The sequence below is a fragment of the Poecilia reticulata genome, linkage group LG8 (assembly GCF_000633615.1).
Source record: "Poecilia reticulata strain Guanapo linkage group LG8, Guppy_female_1.0+MT, whole genome shotgun sequence".
NCBI lineage: Eukaryota > Metazoa > Chordata > Actinopteri > Cyprinodontiformes > Poeciliidae > Poecilia > Poecilia reticulata.
Genome location: NC_024338.1, coordinates 26,579,103 through 26,596,848, shown reverse-complemented (window position 1 = coordinate 26,596,848; position 17,746 = coordinate 26,579,103). Strand labels below are relative to the sequence as shown.

The 17,746-nt window shown below is 41.2% G+C and overlaps 2 protein-coding genes across 6 annotated transcripts in view; one reads left to right on the top strand and one right to left on the bottom strand.

Annotated features, from left to right (window-relative positions):
* Positions 1-2,394: 2,394 nt before the first annotated feature.
* 42sp43 (P43 5S RNA-binding protein) lies at positions 2,395-4,561 on the bottom strand. Its single transcript, XM_008417076.2, has 9 exons — positions 4,399-4,561; positions 4,223-4,323; positions 4,064-4,160; positions 3,868-3,956; positions 3,680-3,753; positions 3,514-3,594; positions 3,009-3,238; positions 2,864-2,917; positions 2,395-2,799 (listed from the first exon to the last, which is right to left on the bottom strand). The coding sequence occupies exons 1-9, from the start codon at positions 4,516-4,518 to the stop codon at positions 2,539-2,541; spliced, it is 1,107 nt and encodes a 368-aa protein (XP_008415298.1). The 5' UTR covers positions 4,519-4,561; the 3' UTR covers positions 2,395-2,538.
* A 2,602-nt stretch (positions 4,562-7,163) lies between these two features.
* The window catches only part of LOC103469419 (disintegrin and metalloproteinase domain-containing protein 11-like), an 18,913-nt gene continuing 8,330 nt past the window's right edge, over positions 7,164-17,746 (top strand). For 2 of the 5 annotated variants that reach the window (XM_017306325.1, XM_017306328.1), the window contains exons 1-11: positions 7,164-8,033; positions 8,558-8,724; positions 12,596-12,672; positions 13,011-13,077; positions 15,249-15,331; positions 15,440-15,503; positions 16,023-16,083; positions 16,632-16,813; positions 17,202-17,273; positions 17,399-17,565; positions 17,660-17,744. In XM_017306325.1, coding sequence (XP_017161814.1) covers positions 7,973-8,033; positions 8,558-8,724; positions 12,596-12,672; positions 13,011-13,077; positions 15,249-15,331; positions 15,440-15,503; positions 16,023-16,083; positions 16,632-16,813; positions 17,202-17,273; positions 17,399-17,565; positions 17,660-17,744 — 1,086 coding nt within the window. In that variant the 5' untranslated portion in view covers positions 7,164-7,972. Of the gene's footprint in view, positions 8,034-8,557; positions 8,725-12,595; positions 12,673-12,834; positions 12,939-13,010; positions 13,078-15,248; positions 15,332-15,439; positions 15,504-16,022; positions 16,084-16,631; positions 16,814-17,201; positions 17,274-17,398; positions 17,566-17,659; positions 17,745-17,746 lie in introns of those variants that run through there. The other 3 variants (XM_017306324.1, XM_017306326.1, XM_017306327.1) reach the window with 3 other exon arrangements.

Below are 17,746 nucleotides of genomic sequence, written 5' to 3'. Positions count from 1 at the left end.
CCTCAACCAGGGTCACAAACGTAGAGAAAGAAAAGTAAAACAGGCCAAGGACAGTAAGGAATAATAATAGAAGAAGGCAGAAGAGCTGATTTTGTTTGCACCTGTGCACAAGGCGTCTCCTCTTAATCCACTTTCTCCTGTCGGTTTGGCGTGCATGTGCGTTTCTGCTCTGAAAAGCCTTAAAACAAGGCCATGGGAAAAGAAGAAACTGGAGTGGTTAAAGGTTTTGGGTCATCTATTCTGGAACATGCAGGCTAAATCAGGACATGACGACTGTAGTTAACCTACTTTGATTTATCTCCTTGTTTCGTTTTCTTTGCACAGCAAGAGCGCAGTTTTTTTTTTTTCATTTCGGATTTTCTGCGAATAAGGCTGGGGGAAAAAAGTGGGTTACTATTTAAATTAAAAATGCCTCAGCTGAATAATGAATTTTGCAAAGTAACAAGATATGATGGGGTTGCAGCGTTTGGGCTTTGAAGTAGAGCAAAAGTTTAAATACGTTCATCATGAGCATGGACTTTACACTCATTTGTGGCATTTAATTATGTCTTTGAACCATTTTTTTCAGGGTGGCTTGATAATATAACATACTTAATTTTGAATTGTGTATTTTTGAGAATTATTTCGGGAATCAAACCCAGAACCTTCTTGCTGCAAGGCAGCAGCTCTACCAACTGCACCACTGTGCAGATGGAATAATACAGATGAACTACCAAATAAACACCTCAGCCCTATTGAAGAACTAAACCAACCAGTTTGATGGACCAGAGAAATTCCCCATTATGCTCAAATGTGTTCATACAGCTCTTATTTTCAATGTTAGATCTTACATCATTTTAAGCCACTCCCAAAAGGGAGACTGGTTCAAATGAATTATTAAAACCCAAAGTATATTAAATTCATGCCTCAAAACTTCACAGAACTATAAGCTTCCACAAATTTTAATCAAACTTGCTTACATTTTGAAACTGACAGAAATGTTATCCTAAGAGTAGTTTGAAGTGGTTTTTCTTCAATAAATGTCAAAATAATTTTTAGAATTAATGTACTTTGTGAAAATATCAAAAGTTTAATTATCTGAAGTTATGTCTTGCCTAAAGTCAAAGAAATCTCATTTGAAACTCGTCATGGTGAAAGATTCAGTTTAATTTATTCCCCTCCAGCCTTTGTGCCGAGATGCAAAGTCTACCTCAAAAAGTTAAAGGTTATGCTTTGTGGGTAATGGACATGGCATTTCCTGAAAGCAAAGTCCTAAAGCTGAGGTTTACAGTTCCAATTCATAGATTTGCTAATCAGGTTATTTAATGGCAGCAGGAAATGCAGTTTCTGTGCCTCTGATGAAAGTCTGTAACATCTAAACGCCATAACAGCAGAAATTTTTTCAGCTGAAGCTAAAGAGAAAAACAATGTTCACCTTTCTGAAACATCCAGCTTTCCTTAGCATTTGACTGAAAGCCACACTGCACATCCAAAGCAATTTTAACTTGAAGAGGCAGTCATTTAGAGGCTTTTATCTTCATTTTGTAAATAAGCTTTACAGCTAGTACACCCAAGACAATTAGATGATTCAGAGAACAGCTAAAGCTAGCTGTGAATAACTGCAAATGGAAACTGTGAGCTCGACTGAGCATGCAACTCTGCTGTTGTAACTCAATGTTTTGGGGCATGAAGCGGCCGAGCAGATAGCCGGAGGCTGAAAAGCGGAGAAATTGACCTTCAGAAGAGGGGCGAGAAACGGCATTCAAACTTTATCTGCCAGCCTGTGACAGATTTTTGAAATTAAGCTCACTGCTTCACTGAAGCAGGAATCTTAAACTTACAATGACTACAATGATTAAGTAGTATTTTCACCTGCTAAAGGTCATTACAGATACAATTTTAAAGCTTCAAGAAAAATGTTCACTCTTAAATGCCAAATTTAAACCAGTTCCAAAATTAAATCAGAAAATATTTTTGAACCCAAATCTGAACTTTACAGCTTTTGATAATGTCATTTTGACTGGAAGATTTTATCTACAGAGAACGTCCACGTCACTGACCAGGAAAGCCAAAATAACCTTTTACTTAAGTCACAACTATCAAGTCTAATTTTTAAAGTGTCGAGCCATTTTCTCAAACATGTTCAAGCCTTCATCTGGCCAAATATGCAGACTTTGTTCCAATCCACCCCCAAAGTTACTGTGATTCAGCCTTTAGTCATGTGCAGTTTTGTTCATTTCTATTGAGCGCCAACCAAAATCTGCAGCCCAAGCAGACGCACAAGGGCTGCAGGAGGACAGCAGCTGTTTGAGTGGGCAAACAAGATGCTTAGCTTGGCAATTAAAGGTCAATGAATAGCGGATCACTTGTTGTAGATGGACAAACCCTGCAACAGAATACCAAGTCAGTAACAGCTTTAGGTTAAACAAACTTATTTTATTGGGTCAGCGTACAAGAAATTCAGAAACTTAGTTTTCTCCATGTCCTCAAGTCATAAAATTAGTTTAAATAAAAGGGCCCCAATTAATCCAGCAAAACAAAATGCAGTCATTGTGTGCATTAACTTCTCACTGGTGCAGCCTCCAGGACCTCAAAAGGACAGGACTGCTTGATCCCAAACAAGTCCCGTAGGTTGACTTCTGGGTCCACATAGTGAGGGATCTTGCGTTCGTTGAACAGACCAGAGAGGTCCGCTTCCACTTTGGCACGTCTGGAAATCCGCATCCGAAGCGCAAAGAGGCGACCCAGGTTCTCCTCGACGAATGGCTGACTGTTTCCATTCAGGCGCTTCTGCCAGGTTTTCTTTGGCCTCTTCCGTTTCTGTTGGGATAAGATAGTTAAAATGAGAGAATTCTCAACAAAATGTTACATTTTGAAGCGTTACCATCATTATGGTGGCAGTGGGATCGTGACGAAGAAGGTGCCTTTGCAAACTCTCCTGTGCGATTAAAAAAAAAAAAGATATTTATTTTGATTCTAATCAAATTCAGTCACGTTTATTATGAAGGTGACGTTTTTTGGATACCAACCCTCATGGCGAACATCCGAAGGCAGTCGGGGAAGGAACACTTGAACTTCAGCAGCTGAAGGTGCACCTTGCGAATGTGGTGCTCCAGGTTAAAGGTCGTGGAGAAGTAGGCCTGGCAGTCGTCTCTTGGACACACGAGCACAGGCTTGTGGGAAGCATGGCTTCGTTTGTGTCTGCGCAGAGAACCGGCTTTCTTAAAGACCTTCTTGCAGACAGAGCAGGTAAAAGTAGCTGTGAAGCAGAAGTGATCAATCAGACGCTGCATCCAAGACATGATTTTTAGCCAGACTTGACCTAAGAGAAAAGCTTATTCAGGGTGAGTCACATATTTGCCTTTGACTTTCTGAATCGCATTTAAGTGATTCAGAGTTTGATACTGCACCAGTCACGTTCTGGAATAAGATTTCATGCAAAACTGCAAATCTCAAATTAATCTTTGCTCATCACAGTCTGAGCCAGCTCTCGTTCCAGCTGCATTTTTAGACATGGCAAGTTGTTTTTTTTACCTGGGTGTTTGGCCATGTGTTTCAGAAGTTTTCCCCAGGTGTGTTCAAGCACCTGGCAGCCATCATAATGGCAGCGATAACCTGACAATACAGATAAAAACCTGACATTTTAAAACGTCTCTTCACAGATTAAGAAATGCCAGCAGTCGGCCAGTAGGAATCAAACCTGCATGCTTCTTCTCATGGGCTTTACGGGCAATGTGGGAGTTGAATGTTGCAGTACATCCACCTTTAGTACATCTGTACATCCAGACAGTGAACAAACACTAAACATTAGAAAAATGTTACAAAAATCAGCAGTTAAAGTGTAGTAAACAGCATTTACTTTAAAATAAAAGCTAAATTAGTACATACTTGAACACTGCTGGCACATTATGCTCCTGCAAGTGAAACTTCAACATTCTGCGCTTCTTGAAGCTGAGGGTGCAGTTCGGTTGGCTGCACTACAAAAAAGGAAAGTTTTTTTTTTTTATTTATTGAAGTTACTCAATGGACTCACACTGAACGCTACTTTGTCGCCATCTAGTGGGCAAACGTAGCCGACACAAACCTCGAAAAGGTTTTCTTCATCTCCATGAGCGACGCGCAGATGCCTCTTCAGCTTGTGTGCGAGGAAGAAAGCTTTTGCGCAACCTTCAATGTTGCACCTGAACACCAGAAATAAGAACGAGACGCTTGTTGAAGTGCAGATTAAGTTTGGTGTACTTACTGGAACTGCCTCTTCCCTTCGTGCTGAAGTAAGTGGCGTCTCAGGTGGCATTTCCTCTTGAAGCTACGACCGCATCCAGGGATGGCGCACAGACACGGGCGCTGTGGAGACGCACGTTAACATGCGCCAGCTTTGAAAACAAGCGACGCGAGAGTCATTTAAAGCATTTGCCTTACTGCTCCGGTGTGCACGGTCTCGTGTTCTTTCAGCTTCCACTCCCTTGGGAAAGTCGCTCCACAGTCGGCGTGGGTACAGGCGAACATTCGTGACCTCTTTAGAACACCATTCATCGTCATCCAATATCCAAAGTCTTGGCGCTGGGAGGCCGACGCGTTTTCACAGCTTCTCTTATATTATCTCGATCACAATTAACTCTAATTAGTGAGCAGCCGGTGAGTGAGGTTTTTTTTTTAAACTTCAAAACAAAAGCTGAAACAAATTAACCTAATTAAACGAACGGGGAACACAGACATCAGACACCAGCTGCTTATCATGCCTCCCACATGGGACTCATGAGTTAAACGCCACAAGGTGTTGACATGGTTTAGATGCTCATAACCCGAAAAAAACAACTCTTTCTTGCATTACTAAACAAGTAAAGAATGATTTTTATTTCAGCCAACTGTTTTAAGTTAATTCGATTTCCAGACGACGTTCCATTTGAAGAAAAGTTCAAAATCTGCCTATGCTCTTTATTTTTTAAATGTAAGTGTAATGTAGCTTTGTAAACGACAGAGGGCAGTGTGTCACTTTCCTGATCACAAGCGTAGCTCAGTAAATCAAAAATACATAGAAAAGTGAAATAGCTACGTTGACTCATCACACATTGGAGTGACATCCGTGATGCGTTTATTTCTACCGATTATGATTTTTTTATTTTTTTATTTTTTTGCTTACAGCTATGGAAATTAACTTCCTCATAAAAAATAGAATGCCTTAAAATACCTGCAAATGCTTCCTGAGCCTTTACACCAGTGTTTCTAAACCTGGTCTTCAGGGGTCAGTGTCCTTCATGTTTACATGCATCTCTGCTCCTGCATGGTATCAGGTGCTGCAGAAGCCTGTTAGTCACCCACTCAATCAGCTGTTTGGCAGCAGGGAAACATCTAAAATATTCAGCGCTTGGGTCCCTGAGAACCAAACTTAAGAAGCAATGCTTTAAGCCACAGGCGACCTGCAACTTCCAGAGTTGTCTCTGCAAAACGCGTGATGCAAATCTTTTGCAGGACTCTGGAGAACTTGACTGCATATTGAGGAGGGAATTCTCCAATTTGATACAGGCGTGTTAAACCAAGGACCACAACTAAAGTTGCAGAAGACCGGCCTTTGAGGACTGGAGTTTGCTCTGCACTGCAGCTCAGTCCGATTTGGTAAAAAGAAAAAAAAAAGAAAGAAATGCTGACTTTTAATCACCTCTGGCACATCGTCATCGTATTCCAGCAGTTGATTTTATTTTCTGGGAGGATTCTGTATATAAAAAGAAAAAAATATCCCTTACTGATGAATTTGTCTTGCCACCATCTTCCAGCATGTCTTCTCTCCCCAATGAYGTCTCAAGAGGTTGAATTAAATATTCAGAGTGCACATGTTCCTCCATTAGTGGGAAGTATTAAGGCTGAGTACTAGAAGAATTTGCCTCAGCAGGGGACTAGAGCCTGGAGAAAACAAGACTGAGACATCAGCACASTGCAGATTATTAAAGTTCATTGATTAAGATCAATCAATGAAGTGCTGGCTTAAGTAGGAAATCCTGAGAGACGTGTAGAATTTTCTGTCCACTGCATAATGTTTMTGTAGTGGCACATTCAGATTGGTATTACTTTTACCCTTCTCATCTCAGCTTTGCAGCAGCCATACTGAAATCAGAAATAGGATGTCGTTTATTACTCTAACCATGTTATTTTCACTGGGAATGAATGTAAAAACTGCTGTATTTGACTTTGTTCTGACTATTTTTTTWAAAGAGTATGCCAAAATACCTTGCTTTAAAATATAAAATAAGATTTCACAGAAGACATCCCACATGTCCTTTATATGAATATGAAAAATGTTAAGTATTTAGTCAATRCATGCTTCCTTGTATGAGTTACTGCATCCATGCAGTGTGGCATGGAAGTGATCAACCTGTAGTTACGCTGAGACCTTGGRTAACCCAAGATATTTTGCTGGCCAATCAAGGACATTGATATCTTGGACTTTAAAGTTGGTATTTGTACTTTTTGAAGTGTGACAACCTGCCAAGTTCTGCTGATGARAAAAAAAAAAATCAGTAGCTCCATAAACTTTGTCAGCAAACGACATGTCCCCTTAGCCACTATGAATCTGGTGAATCTTGGAGAAAGTGACTCCATCCACAGTGCACCTCCCCCAAACTTTCAAATGGACTTTGCTTCACGCATTTTCTGAAGGTTTYTGTCACCCTTACTGCTTTTACTGCCACACTTTTTCCTTGCACTAAACTTTCCTTCAATATGGTATGCTTGGRTGCATCACTCTGTGCACAGCCATTTTCCTTAGCAACGACCTTTTGTGGCTTACTCTGCTCTTGTCGAGCAGTGACTGCTACTGCTGGACAACTGTCAAGTCAGATGTCTCCCTCTTAACTGCATAAAACATRTCATGATGATAATAATACWATATKTMTCTATACRTTATCCAATTGAATGTTTTATGCAATAATCTAATTAGAGAGAAGTTTGAAAGATTTTTGTTTCCTTTCGCAGATATATGTTCCTCCTGTGCATCAACAAATGAGAAAACGATTTCAGTTTTTACTTACCTGACGCTGTAAATCCATTTAACGCTTGACAAGGCTTTGTGATATTTTTATTTATTTATTTATTTATTTATTTATTTATTTATTTATTTATTTATTTATTTACACTTCAGTTTCAGGAAAAAAGTAGATCACACATTAAAGAATTTTGATTCAAATTTTATTGGAAAAGTCTACCTGAATCTGAACTGTCTGAGCTTGTTACCACAGAAACAAACTTGAAGCATTAAGGCAGCGATGAGTCAGGGTTGTTTTCGCCTGATAGTCGGGACACACCTTAATCCCCTGCAGACCTGCAGCCTTGTCGAGATGGCAGCCTGAAATGTGTGTCTCCGCCGTTCACATCCGCACATTAACAACCCGAATGAACTTGTTGTTCGCCGATCTCCTTTCTGGCTCTTCTTAGGCCGTGCTCTCCAGCCGTCGGACTGCCGCATCCTCTCCCTGCGCAGCGCTGCATGGCAACGGGAGGAGGAGGCTGCGCGGGATAAGGGAGGGTACCGCGGCCCCACGTGTCCTCCTCGCCGCAGACCCTTCGCAGTTCTGCTCGGTTTCCCATCCCTCCGTTTCCGCATACCGCACACACACATATACAACTCCAGTCATACACCCAGCGCCTACTACGCATCCGCGCAGCGCTGCGGAGCGATGCATCCGCGATGCGCGCTCTCTCGTTCCTCGCCGATCCCATCGCCGATCAGTCTGTAGGCCCGGATCGATTCATTTTTCATCTTTCTGATATGCAAATCCGGACTCTCCGTGGCAGTGCTGACCGGAGCTGAGAGGGCGAGAGGTAGAGAGGGGGGAGAGATGAGAGGACGCGCATCATCAGATGTTTAGCAGATTAACTTTGGATCCTCGCCATCATCTCTTGCTGTGCGTTTTTTGATCTTTTTCCTCCTCTCCACCTGCCGGGCTTCTTGACATTTGGCGGGGGTTCTCCATGCGGTAATCGGAGGGAATATGTAAAGATCATGCTGGCGGTGTGGTGCTTCATGGTCTTTGGTGCAGTGGGCGAGAGGCTTGCGGTGTCAGGTAAGCGAGGGGGAGGCGGAAGAGAAGGGGGGCTGTTCGGATCGAGAGCGGGAGCACCCTTTTCGTTTCCTTAGCATTTTTTCCCCCCACTTGAGCGGCACTTTTCTTGCCCGGGATTTTATTGATGCAAGATCTCGGTGCCAGAATAGCTCACTGATCACCCTGTAGATCTGCTACATCAACATGTTTCCACCGCAGGGCTTTCCACCTGCTTCAATAAACRTCTCCTTAACACTTAAACCCACAATGTTTAACAAATTACCTTCAAACCAATATTTACTTATAAAAGGACCCATTATATGCCTTTATGAGAGTCAGACTCTGACATAACTCCATTCATTTCCATCATAACACACCGTCTTATATCCAATAAAGGTCTTAAAATAGCAGCTGATCAAACACTATCAACTACAGAGTGCTAAATTAGGTCACCAAGTGATCTTCCACATACATTTCTATTATTTATACTACATGCTCATTAAAAATATCAAGGCATTCTGTTGGAATTTGATGTTCCTGTCCAGGTGCAGATGGAGGACTGTGGGACTGGTTTGCCCCCTCAGGGCAGCTGGATAATGGGGAAACTGAGATCACCTTTCCAAAGCGACTGGTGCAGCAGATCAAGTCGGAGGAGGAAATGGCTCATGACTTCTTGGATACCAGGGTGAAGAACAGCAGTGGGGACAGCTCGGTAAGTCACCTCTCAAATCCACTCGTCTGTTCCCCGACACCTTTACTTGCTCGGCAAGTTCTCAGTCCAGCAGGATTAATCTGGCAACCCAGGGAAACCCAAGAATGACAACTGGATCTCATTAAAAACAAAAACATCCCTGAATGTACTGGATTTTTCACTTTCTTCTCCAGTTTTTACCCTGTTGCTATGTAACGCAAAAACTATTAGGCAGGATGAAGACGCACTGATATTCATGGGTGTCATTTAAACATGTGCAAGAGATGGGATTTTTGTCATTGCTCAGCAATCGGCAGATGAAATAATGACAAATCAAACTTTTCTTTCTTATTCATGGMATTTGCTAAAACTCAGAAAACCCGCTGTTTTTTGTTGATAAACACATGAACCGAGTGCATGCTCTTTGAAGTGCATAAAAGCATGCTTTCATGCATAATCTGTGATAATGTCGTAACTTGTACATGTTAGTGTTATACTTGTGTGTCTACTAGGAAACCTGCTGCACAACATTCAGTTTCCTTTAAAAAAAACATGACTTATCAATGTGCATTGATATCAGTAAAATGGTTGTGACTCATTTAAATGCTAACTTCTGYGTAAACTATCCCAAACAGCCTGCTTTGATAAGGTTTTTTTTTTTTTTTTCAGCATTTTGACATTTCTTCTGTCATCACCACATGACTCTTCATCAGATATTCGAACGTCATGTTCGTTACCATACTGAGCCCCTCCCAGGCTTTTTTATTATTCATTAGTGTGTTGAAGTATGTCCCATTAAATATGAAACATGTCTGTGCGAGAAGTGCTGCATGGTGCAGGATGGTTCGAACACTCCCCGTCATTTATTTGAGTCATCTCTCCGAGTCTCTCTATTTGACAAAGAATTACCAAGAATGTCAGCATCACACGACAGTGCTGCTGCACAATTAACAACACGTGGCTCACAAAAGAGATGCCAGTCGCAATGGTGTAAAAAGCCAAATTTCTACGTTTTCACCACATGCTGCCCTTTTCTTTTTGAAATATTGAAGATGCYTTAAATAAGGAGCAGATAAATTTAGAAACAGCTGGGCTTGATGATGATCTAAACCCATTTCTCTTCTCRGCAACGTCACGTTTTGCTCAAAATAGATGAATTGATCACTCCGTTTACCGACACTATCCACTTGCYAGACGGGCATCCAGAAAATAAACCGAACAATGATGCAGTAGTTTGGCTATCGCATTTTATCCAAAACAGAAAACAATTCAGTGAAACATAAAATCAATGCTAAGATTGAGTAAAGTTGTTCCGGTGGCCAAACACAGGTGCATCTCAGTGAATCAGAATGTAACTGATAAGGTGATTTATTTCAGCAAGTCGTTTCCAAAAGTTAAAAGCAGTATGGTGATTTAGTAGACACAGTAACATATTTCAATCTTTTATTTCCCTTCATTTTCATTTATTTTTTTTTGGCAAAACATAAACAAGACTCAGAAAAAGCTTCCATTGTGAAGAGGGAGAAAATACAATTTATTATTTAAAGTCAAACGTTTTCTCGGCCAACAACAGAATCGCCAGTATTGTTTGTTTTTTTTAAATGCAGCCGATGGGGGAAACTTCTCATAGTGCTGACATCAATGCCACACGGCACCTTCTGTCGTCCCACACTGCAGGATCCATTAGCTTTGTAAACACAGCTGTGTGGGATATCACCGTCGCCACTTGGGATTTCTGAATGAGCAGAGGGAGTTCAGAGGCGGCTCGCTTTTGGAAGTTTATGAAGAAAATGTTTGGAGAAAGAGGCTACAGGCTGATTTCCTGCATGCCACTTTGCATTGATGCCTTAATTCATGGAAAAGAAAGCCTTCACTATATTGAGTTCATATACGCAACAGTACTTTGACATACTTTTAAATTTACTTTAATAGTCTGATTGTGGTAACCAGGAGAATATTTGGGTTTTCATGAWCTTCTTTCAGTGAGTTTCCAATTTGCAAAAAAATGTCAAACTTAAATGAACTTATTAATGATTTTCTGCTTGACTGAGCTGCATCTGTGTAAGACCAAGTTTATATATTGAATAATATTAATATTTATTGATGGAACATATTTAGTAAACCTATGTTTATTTCCTTCCCTTGGTAAAATTGTTTGATTTTACTTTTTTTTTTTATAAATTCAAATGGAACTTTGCAAAAAAAATGATAAAATTACAGTTTTTATTAAAAAAAAAGTGATCTCTCAGTGGAAAGTGCCAAATTCAACATAAGTTATCTGGATAAGACAGCCGATGAATTGCATGAAATCTTCTTTTAAGCTAAATGCACTACTCTTATAGTGCACAAGGCAATGAGTGACAGGGAAGCCAACTTYATAGGGAGGTGAAAGGAAAGTCACTAATTCAGAAGTTCAAAAATGCAAACTTTTTTACCCCATCAAATTTTTTTAAATTATTTATTTATTCAATTATAGCACTTTTATCAGAAGATCCCAGTTGAGACACRAAACTAATAATTTTCAACCTTCAGAGCGGCCTAAACGTTTCCTAACTTAAGTCCTCATTTCGCTTTGTTTGTCAAACTGCAGTTGTCTTAATAAACTCTTCAATTGACTCCTTTGTTGCCTTCTAGAAACAAGAGATGAAGAGAGATTTTATGTTTTTAGTATCGCTGAGCATCAAATAGCCCAATTCCACATAAACATGACTTTCTGAGCTGAAATTTAAAGTTCTGCAAACGCCAAACCAGAGCCAAGAGCTAAATTTGACGCAAAACTGTTGAGTCGTGTCATCACTCTCTTTGAGATTTTGAGACCTTCTGCAGGGTTCAGCTGGCAAATACACGTAATGCTAAAATTGAGTCACAACAGACTTTTTAAAATGTACATGTATCCCCCATTATCTTTATTTTCAGCTGAAATGTACAGGATATGTGTCMACATTAAAAGTGGAAAGGCTTTCAAGTGTATCGCGTTTTCGTTTTTTGRAAACAAAGCAAGCATTTTAACTCGGCTGTGCAAACATCTGAGAGTAGATGAGATGGTTGCCAGCGGCGTGCGAGCGTTTTGACACAATCCAATGCTGACAAAATAATCACTTGAGAGTGATMATTCGTTTCAAAACCACGAATGATGTGACGCTGCAGCGATCTGGCAGGAAAACACACTTTTTAAACATCTACATCTTTATCTGCTTGTAAAGTTTATGTTTCATCAATAAAARCTCCGGGACGGTTTCCAAAAATGGCCTGAGTGATGAAACTGTCCTGTTAGACAGCTTCAGCACTGCCACAATATTACTGTACTGTAGCAATGACAGAGCGTGTGCAGTTACTTCAGCCTGTCCAAGACAGTGGTGAGAAATATGTTGTCTGTGCTCGCTGGAGGGAATAATTTGTGGACAGTGAGGCATTTTATTGAAAAGCCCAATGATTCACTGGGACCCTGTTCCTCCAGACAGAAATCAAAGCCAGGTTGGCACAGTCGGAGCTGCCTAGTGTGTAGTAGATCCCTCTCCGTCTCTTTCCGGCCCTACTGTCTCCTCACCTCCGCGATGCTGGCAGCTGTCCACTGGGGACATCGGCACAGCTTGACTGATTATAGACAATCAACGTCTAGTTCCGTCCTCCTCCACCTACTTCCCTTCTGTGACTGTCAAGTCCCCCTCTATCATTCCTCTCACAATGCTCTGTCACACATCAAACAGGCACAGCTCTGTCAATCAAAAGGGCCTTTATCAGTCAACGTAATGTTTTCCAGGTGTATTGATCCTTGCTGAATTATTCAAGAGTTTATGGGGAATCAGCTTAGTTCCAGCTAAGTGGCAAATGTAATAACTGTTTTCCTGCAGAAGTTAATGTGTGTCTGAGTAATATTTGATTCCGTCTGCAGCCCGTCCACCTGGCTCTGAGCTGCTTTCAAGTCGAAGCCTTCGGACGCACCTTCACTCTTGACCTGGAACTAAACCAGTTAGTACCATCAGATCTGTGTGTGTGTGTGTGTGTGTTTTCCCATCCTTTCTTGTATCAATGAGCACACCTAATCTTCTGCAGCTGATCTCATTAGCATTTTCCCCGCTCATACGCAAATGCACTTAGCGCCTCTATTATGCTACACGACAAGATGGGGAATACCGACGCTGCACTCTCACAGGCACACACACGTTTTAATAGCAAAGCATGTTAATAGGTCTGGTAATTCTGTGTGGAATACATCTGAGGGGAGAACCTTTGGTGTGAGATATCCCAGAATACATTTTCTCTGATCTTGGCACAGATATTGATGGTTATCTCTCCTCTTCTTTCAGTCACCTGCTGTCTTCAGATTATGTGGAGAGGCACTTTAACTACAACGGCAAACCACTTCAGTCTGTGGTAAGAGTTTCTCTCTCTCTCTTTCTTTTTTTTTTTTTACATCTACAGGGGGCAATATTTGCTGATGCCAGTGTTGATGGGGGACTTGTTTTATTTAGTGGTTTGAAGAGGTGACCAGAGTTGCAGTGCAGCATTTCAGACTGTTCTTTATAGTCGTTCTTCCTGGATATCAAAGTTTGAAGAAGCACAACTTGTTCAGAGCAGACCATTTAACATACTGATCCGTTCACATTTTAAAACGATTAACTTTTGTTTTTATTGCGATTTTAAGTGGCGGTCCAACACAAATTAGTGTCCAGTTTCAAAGTGGAGTTGTATTGATTAAGTTTATTTAATATAAAGTGGAATCTGAAATYCTTTATTGTCATGCAATGGAGAAATGTGGGTGTGTCATCCAGGCTCACACATCACTAAAATCATAGAAGATGTTATTAGGCTAAAAGCTGTAAGAAATAATAAAAATAAAAACATAAGCCACACAAAAGTTTTAATTGGCTTTTTAGAATAGTAGAATAAAACCCAGGATTTATACTGTGTGTGTATAAAAAGTCATACCCAGGTTAGTTAAATTAAAGGTACAGCATAGTCAGGTGACACTGATGAAAGTRTCTCCACTCATTGCCAGTCACCATAAACAGTTGCTGATAAAACTGTTGCTACCAAAGGCGTCACAACCAGTTATTAGATTTAAGTTCAAACCAGTGTTTCACATCGGGCCAGGTTGTGTTTAAAAAAAAGATGATTTATTAATTTGATTAACATGAATATTTGTTCACACTAACATGCTCAAGTTGAATTTTCTGGTCTCATTGCTTGTTGCTGTGTGTGTGTGTGGGGGGGGGGGATAGATGCATATTTGTGTAATTTTACTAAATTTAGAAGCAGAGATGCTTTTTGTTTGCATTCCTCTTTTAAGGCCAATTTTTAGATTCATGGTTTGGCAGTTTGATCTCATCCTGGTGGTTTGTCTATTTATAGAAAGTGCATTATGTGCTTTCTGCTCTAAAGTAGGCTGCCGTGCAGACACTGATCAGGAGTGTTACTGGTGTGCACATATGAGAGCTTACCTGGCAGTCGGCCGAGACCTTTCTAAAACACTCAATGCAAAAAAAAAAAACAAAAAAAAAGGTTGTGTCACAAACCCACACAGACTCACCAAGATAGCAGCGTGTGACCGAATAACAAACTTTACCATACCATTGGCCCTGGGATAGACTTAAGCATTTTAAGTAGTCTGATCACCATGTGGGATGGTTGTGATTTTTATACTTTTATTTTTTTTCTACAAATGTACCACTTACTGCCCCTCAAGCGCCCACCTACCCATCTACCCAGCCAGCACTACGTGTCCCCACCCACAGTCGCTCCAAACTCTCCTTCAGTCCCCCTGACCAATCACGGGCTTGTTTCCACAGCAACCGGTTAGCTCAGCAGCATCATTAAGTTCTTGGCAGCCAAGAGAATGAAAGAAGACCAGGAGGGAGGGATGAGCAGAGCTGTAGCAAGAGGAGGAGGAGAAAGGAATAAGGAGTGAAATGCCAGTTAAAACAAAGGCAWGATGTGCTTTGGCATTACGGCCATGTACGTGTGTTTGTAGGCAGGYGGGAGGGAGAGGGAGGCTGGCAGTGGAAACCTGCAGTCTGACCAGATTGTCACTCAGCTGGATGTAGGCCTCACGTGTCGGCGCTGCTGCGGCTGGACGTGCCAGGCGTGCTGCTTTCAGGGCATGCCGTGCTTTGGCACCGATCTGTGCCATCGTTTCGGCCCGGGACCCGCCCCGCTGAGCTCGGTTTGACTCAGGTGAAGCCACATTTCTCTCCCGTAACTAGTGGCACGTCCCCCCCGCGGCTGCAGCCTCGCAAGGAAGCGTGCGCAGATAGTAGTGTCCTTGAATTTTAGCCTGCTTCGTCCACACTTCATTCTCAAATCAAAACAGTGCTGGCAACATGAGTGTTGGTTTATTGGAGAGATCCTTGAGCGTGCTTTACCTCCACCTCCAGCCTTATTGTGAATGAAGAACAGGAGAGTGGAGTAAACTCAAGTAGGTCACCAACTATGCTGTAACTGATGGTGAGGGAAGAGGAAGAGTGGTGGCATCTAATGAAGTAGAAAAGCAGCTATATAAAGCCTRGGGTCTTCTATGAAGTATATATTTTTTGTTTACCTTACAGGGAGGAGAGCACTGCTACTACCAAGGAAGACTAAGAGGTTTACCAGAGTCCTGGGCAGCTGTCTCCACTTGTCATGGCCTCTGGTGAGAAACCAAACCATTATTTCCTTTTTCCAAATCCTGCTTCTTTTCTTGCTCATGTTTTTATTTTCTGTCCTGCATCCACTAATTTATCTTTCTGTTGCTTTGCAGTGGGATGTTCTCTGACGGTTTCTACTCTTATGGAATTGAGCCTGTTCACAATGCGAGCCRGAAGGTAAACTTTMACTTAAATGCACAGTAGGGAAAACTGAAAAGGGTTTAATTAGGAAAACATCCAAAAGTTCTCAGTTTCCCCACAAAATAACAGTGGAARAGAGTTGTTTTACTAAAAAGAAATTGAATTTTTCAATATAGCAACGTATTGTTTTTATCTATTGGTCAGATTTCTTTTTAACCCGCTTTAGCATTTATAGCACAATTTTATTTTTCCAAGTTATTTTATTATTTGATTTTTTGTTGTTGTTTTTAGTTGGCTTCTAATACCTCATCCTTCCTGGTTAGCAAGGGTGAGCTTTGGGAACCATTTTGTTAGAGAGCCTATGCTAAAATATGTGATGAATTTTGGGTTTTACCAACAATTCAGGTAAAATTTAACTTGATCCGGAGCAGACCCTCCTGTTTGGTGGAGTTTGGTTGAATGACGTTTTTCAGAGAAATGTATTTTTTCTAAAGACATTTAACACTGAACAATTATTGAGGGATAAAGACTCCTGTTGTCTGTTTTCTACTTTAGGAAGAAGGAGCTCACTTAATTCGCAGGATGCCTGATATCAGACTTTCCCAGCACTGCCCAGGTGAGCAGTCTCAAAAACAGACCTTTCACGTAAAGCAGGTCAAGACTGAATAAATGTGGTTTAGATACACAAATATTGGCAGCTCTGGYAAAGATGTGTAAAAAGACTCAAACCTTTAAGTTGAACACATTAATCCAAATTATTTGTTGTTACTACTTTTTTTTTTTTATAAATCCCCTTTGCCAATAGGACAGCACTWACTTTGCTTATTTCACAATGTTTGAGCGTACAAAGAAAAATAATCTCTACATCATTGCTCATGTTCTTCACAATTAACTGAACAAAAATGCGAAGGATTTTCAAACTAAAAGCAAAAAGCCTGACAATAATCTGAGAAAAATAAATTCAAATGCAAAAGAAACCGAACGTAAGAATTAACTGAGTTACTCAACACAAATAAATGTGCTTATATACGGCAACACCATTTGAGCAATAATTCACATAAGATACAAACACAAAAGAAACGAAAACCCAAAGGAGGAAAAGTGTGTCCATGTCGCCCCCAATGATAAATGTTCATACCTGCAGCTCTGAATATGTGCTTTCAGAGTGTACAGAGGACAGTGAGCAGGACAGCAGTGAAAGTGTTGAAGACGACGGTAGACCAGAGCAAACGSAGGACCGGCAGGTGACCGGGGGGCTGAGAAGATCCAAGAGGTTTGTCCGCAGGCCCTCTGTCCAGACTGAGACCAAATACGTTGAGCTCATGGTGGTAAATGACTACGATCTGGTGAGTTAAGGRTGTAATTCTAGCGCTCCGCATCGCATTTTGTTTTTAATTTTTTTCCCCGTTTGTTGTCTTTCTCCTCTGATAGCAGGACAAGGCACATTTAAGGGTGTTTGGTTATTGATGCAGCTGTACCCAAATCAAGCAGTTTGCCGTTGTTTGTTTGATGAATGTAATGCATGCCAATCCATTTGTAATTTAAAAAAGTCCTAAGAGACTAGGATTGTAAAAATCGAAGAAAAAATAAAAACGGTAAATCAAGACTGCCTGRATTTTATAGAAATGAACTTGGATTTACTTTTTATGTCAGTAAAGATCTGTACCATTGTGTGCTGGAGTGCATGAGAGATCCATTTYCTAAGCCATCTGTGGACCTTTTCTCTCTCCTCAGTTTGTGCAGCTGCGTCGCTCGAGCAGCCAAACCAAAAACTTTGCCAAAGCTGTAGTCAACACAGCAGACACGGTGAGAAACTGTAAATCCTCCTACACCCTAACGCCACAAACACCACCTGTCGGGATGTATGTTCTCATTTGGGAAAGGTCCACGTCTCCGCAGTGGCGGTAACAAAAGTCGATCTCTGTCGTCAGATCTTTCAGGAGCAGCTGAACACCAGGATTGTCTTGGTGGCCATGGAGACCTGGACCTCGGAAAACCTGATGCCGGTCGTGGAGGACCCGCTACTCACGCTGCAGAACTTCATGAAGTACAGGAAGGACAGCGTCAGGGAGCAGAGCGACGTTGTCCATCTTTTCTCGTACGAGGACGACGACAGAGTTTGTGCTGAGAATCTCGACTCTAGATCCCAATGGAGGGTTGATTTTAAACGATGGGTTTTCTGTGCTTTTCAGAGGGCGTACATTTCACAGTAGCCGCAGTGGGACGGCCTACACAGGAGGGGTGTGTTCTCCAACAAAAGGAGGAGGAATTAATGAGGT

What these genes read in the sequence shown, in the direction of transcription:
- 42sp43 (XM_008417076.2), bottom strand. Translation starts at nt 4,518, where the DNA reads ATGACGATGAATGGTGTTCTAAAGAGGTCACGAATGTTCGCCTGTACC. An exon ending in ACACATGGCCAAACACCCAG is followed by an intron (nt 3,239 to 3,513) that starts GTAAAAAAAACA and finishes TCTGCTTCACAG; the next exon opens with CTACTTTTACCTGCTCTGTC. An exon ending in CCACTGCCACCATAATGATG is followed by an intron (nt 2,800 to 2,863) that starts GTAACGCTTCAA and finishes TTATCCCAACAG; the next exon opens with AAACGGAAGAGGCCAAAGAA.